The sequence below is a fragment of the Echinops telfairi genome, unplaced genomic scaffold, assembly GCF_000313985.2.
Source record: "Echinops telfairi isolate 266 unplaced genomic scaffold, ASM31398v2 ScPeMD7_7466;HRSCAF=8504, whole genome shotgun sequence".
NCBI classification, from domain to species: domain Eukaryota; kingdom Metazoa; phylum Chordata; class Mammalia; order Afrosoricida; family Tenrecidae; genus Echinops; species Echinops telfairi.
In genome coordinates this window covers 1,445,287-1,447,166 of record NW_022111366.1, presented here as the reverse complement: position 1 = coordinate 1,447,166, position 1,880 = coordinate 1,445,287, and the positions used below count along the sequence as shown (strand labels likewise).

At 40.6% G+C, this 1,880-nt stretch overlaps 1 protein-coding gene across 1 annotated transcript in view; it reads left to right on the top strand.

The window, feature by feature from the left end:
- The window catches only part of CHD1L (chromodomain helicase DNA binding protein 1 like), a 50,452-nt gene that overhangs the window by 12,005 nt on the left and 36,567 nt on the right, over nucleotides 1–1,880 (top strand). Inside the window, exon 7 of the mRNA XM_045283710.1 lies at nucleotides 1,119–1,294. Coding sequence (XP_045139645.1) covers nucleotides 1,119–1,294 — 176 coding nt within the window. The remainder of the gene's footprint in view (nucleotides 1–1,118; nucleotides 1,295–1,880) is intronic.

Here is a 1,880-nt window from a genome sequence, read left to right as displayed (position 1 = left end):
GAGGCTTTCTACTAGAGAGAGGAGTCACAGTCTCAGAAACCCATAGGACCAGTTCTACTCTGTCCTACAGGGTTGCTATGAGTTGGAATTGACTTGATGGCACCGAGTTGATTTAAGTTATTGAGGCAATTGGTAGGGAATTGTATAACTCAATTAATAAAAAACAGCCTTCATCCCACCAATTGTAGAACCAGTGACCTATGGGACAAATAGGTCCAACTAACAGTGTCCATACCCATCATACCCTCCCAAAATGTTCTGTTTCATTCAAATACCTACTACTGAATGTACATGGTTTCAACAAATAATTCCGTATTTGAAATGGTTAACTGTTGACCTATATTGGCCCATACCTACATGTAATTCCAATTTATTATTTAGTCTAAAGTTCAAGAAACCTAGCAAAGAAATGGGATTTGGGTTCTAAAGAACCAAGTTTAAATGCTAGAAACAACTGTGTAACATGTGGACAAATTGCTTAATTTCTCTTGAGCCTCTGTTAACACAGCTATAAAAATGGGGAGACTTATTCAAAAAGCTTATGGAAAACTTTTTGAAGCTTCCTTATATTATTAAATTGCTGTATGTTTCTAACCTATTGTGTTGATCAAGAGCCCTGGTGTTGCAGTGTTGGGCTAATAATCATGAGGTAAGCAGTTCGAAGCTATCAGCTGCTTCGCGGCGGAGCAAGATGAGATTTTCTACTCTTGTAAAGAGTTCGTTTCAGAAACCGCAGGGTGGATTCTGCCCTGCCCCACAGGGTTGCTAGGAGTCAGAATGGACTGGAGGCAGTGGGGCTTTTTTGTTTTTGTTTTCTTAATTGGGCTGGTCAGTTTATGTTCATAAGCAGACTATACTAGAAATAGGAGCTCCATGCAAATATGATTATTGCTAAGATTCAAACTCCTTTTAAGTATCCCTAGTTCTTGAGTTAGTGGCACTAATGAATTCAGAAGGCGTTAGACAAAAGAACTCAACGAAGAAAGAAATACTGTGGAAAACGACTGTGCTGACCTAGGGCTCCGAAGTGGTATGGTAATGTTTGTTCTTGAGTAGCTCAAAAAAGAAGCAGCTTCATCTTATTTTTGCCCGGCACTCACTATTGTGTTTCCACACAGCAAGTGAACTGCATAAGCTCCTCAGGCCATTTCTGCTGAGGAGAGTGAAAGCCGAGGTAGCTACAGAACTTCCCAAGAAGACAGAAGTCGTGATATACCATGGCATGTCAGCGTTGCAGAAAAAATACTACAAGGCTATTTTGATGAAAGACCTAGGTAATCAGAGGGTGTTTCCCGTATTGAAATTCAGCAGGGTGGTGATTTTGATACAGGGAAATGCTTTATGATCACACTTACTTTGCACATAAACACAGGGAATAACCCTTTGTGTGTTCAGTACCCGGCTGCAGGCAGAGTGCCGTAGTATCTTTCCTGTAACTCAGACTTCATTGGTGCCTGCAGTTAGGGAGTTTCTTTTGTTTTGTTCAGTTTTCTTCCTGCCTGTAGTTGATACATTCCTCAATGTCCCCGTCTTCTCTTTCATGCCCACCCTGCCAGATATTTAGTGACGTGTAGGACTGTTTTGCTGCGTCAGATTTACTAATTAATGAACTCATGGGGAGGTGTGAGGAAATGAGGTTGGAAAGGGATTGTGGCACAATTTCTTAGTTGCATTTTATGTGTGTTGGTTCTGTAACAACTGTTAGAAAAGAAGCATTTGGGATTTTCCTGAAGGCTAATAGTGTGCACCTGAATTCAGTTGATAGCTTAGGCTTCCCTCTAAAGCAGATGTTTAAGAACACTTCTGTTCTTAAGTGCTGTTCATTCTCAGAGCAATTCCTTCCTGAAATTTGGGAGGTTAATGTAGCTCTGAAAGATTCA